Source organism: Trachymyrmex cornetzi, unplaced genomic scaffold (genome assembly GCF_001594075.2).
Source record: "Trachymyrmex cornetzi isolate Tcor2-1 unplaced genomic scaffold, Tcor1.1 scaffold1708, whole genome shotgun sequence".
NCBI lineage: Eukaryota > Metazoa > Arthropoda > Insecta > Hymenoptera > Formicidae > Trachymyrmex > Trachymyrmex cornetzi.
In genome coordinates, this window is record NW_017296319.1 from 38,663 (window position 1) to 40,486 (window position 1,824).

The 1,824-nt window shown below is 39.6% G+C and overlaps 1 protein-coding gene across 1 annotated transcript; it reads left to right on the plus strand.

The window, feature by feature from the left end:
• Nucleotides 1-264: 264 nt before the first annotated feature.
• On the plus strand, nucleotides 265-1,678 carry LOC108759160 (uncharacterized). Its single transcript, XM_018504473.1, has 2 exons — nucleotides 265-597; nucleotides 737-1,678. Exons 1-2 carry the CDS (start codon nucleotides 265-267, stop codon nucleotides 1,676-1,678), a joined length of 1,275 nt encoding a protein of 424 aa, XP_018359975.1.
• Nucleotides 1,679-1,824: the final 146 nt, after the last annotated feature.

The following is a 1,824-nucleotide window of genomic DNA, read 5'->3' on the forward strand; positions in this document are numbered from 1 at the left end:
AGAGCTCGAAATTTCAATGAAAACGATTTCTGGCAGATATAAAACCGTTTGTCTCTTATTCTAGAGAGTTCAAAGGATTTTTTAAGCCAATAAAAAAAAATCGATTTTTTGAAATTTCTACTGTGGTGTAACTCCTTAAAACGACGGGGAGAGATATAATCGTACGCGCGCTTCAGGATATGCAGAAAGATAGTTTAAAAGTGTGTAGTGATATGGAAAAAAAAGTATCCGACGCTGTCACACATCTGAGATGTAACTGCACGAATGAAAAATGTAGTGACTAACGAGATATTGGAGAAATCGTTCAAAACAACCGGGAGAGATATGATCGTACGCGCGCTTCGGGATACGCAGAAAGATATCTCGGACGATGTGGAAAAAGTGCAAAACAACGTGGAAGAATTCTCAAATAGTGTAAATGCATTATTGATGAAAGTGTCCAACGAGATTCATCGAGGTGTAACTGATTTGCATCAACAAATGCTTAATATGGTGACGAAAGAGACATTGGAGGAATCGTTTAAAACGATAGGGAAAAATACGTTCACGCAGGCGTTTCAAAACATATTTGATGATATTAAGATGTTGCATCACGGTGTAAGTGATCTGCGTAAACAATATCGACGAATGTGTGTAACGAGAACGAGATTCAACATCTGAACGAGGTGTCTAGGTATTTAAACGCATCTAGAAAGGTTTAAAAGATACGTGCAAAGCTCGTTTCCTATTATAACAGAGGGAGATGAGTATCGAGAAACGAAAACTCGTGAAAGAACTCCACGCACCCGCGCGAAGAAATTTTCCACGTCGTCGCGTCGTGGTGCACGGTCGCGATGATTTATGGCAAGCCGACGTGGTCGAGATGCGTCCTTACGCGCGATTCAACAAAGGTTACAATTACATTTTAACAGTTATCGATGTTTTGAGTAAATACGCATGGGCTATACCACTCAAGAGCAAGAACGGAAACGATGTGGCTGCAACGTTATCTACAATATTTCGTGAGGACGAACGATACCCACAAAACCTGCAAACGGATCAAGGAAAAGAATTTTACAACGCTACCGCTACAATGCAGAAAAACATTGTTAAGAGATACAACATAAATCATTATTCTACGTATTCAGTGATGAAAGCGTCGGTGGTGGAACGATTCAACCGTACACTTAAGAATAACATGTGGAAAACGTTCACGTTAAACGGTTCGTACAAATGGATCGACGAGCTACCGCGTCTATTGTCAGATTATAATCATCGTAAACATCGAACCATTGGGATGCGACCGATACACGTAACATCCACCGTTGCAAAACGACTCTTGTCGACGGTATACAGTCATGTCAAAATTGTCGCTCCAACGAGGTTCAAAATAGGCGATCCAGTACGAATTAGTAAATTCAAGACAATTTTTGAAAAGGGTTATACACCTAATTGGTCCACTGAGATTTTCTACATCGTTAAAACACAACGTACGAATCCTGCAACGTATCTACTGAAAGATTATCAAGGGAAGCCGATAGCTGGTGGATTCTACGAACATGAATTACAGCGAGTCTCCAATCCTGACGTTTACCTCGTGGAAAAAATACTACGCAAACGAGGAAATAAAGTGTATGTAAAATGGTTAGGAATGGACAATTCACATAATTCTTGGATAGATAAAACGGATGTATTGTAACTTTTTATTTTATTACAATAAAAAAATACAACACATTACAGAGGTATTTTATAATGTCCCCAAGATAAAGTAGTGACCGATTCGGGTACGACGTACCGCTTATCATCGTACGGACTAAGAGCAAGCTTCAATTCAGACACCGTGTA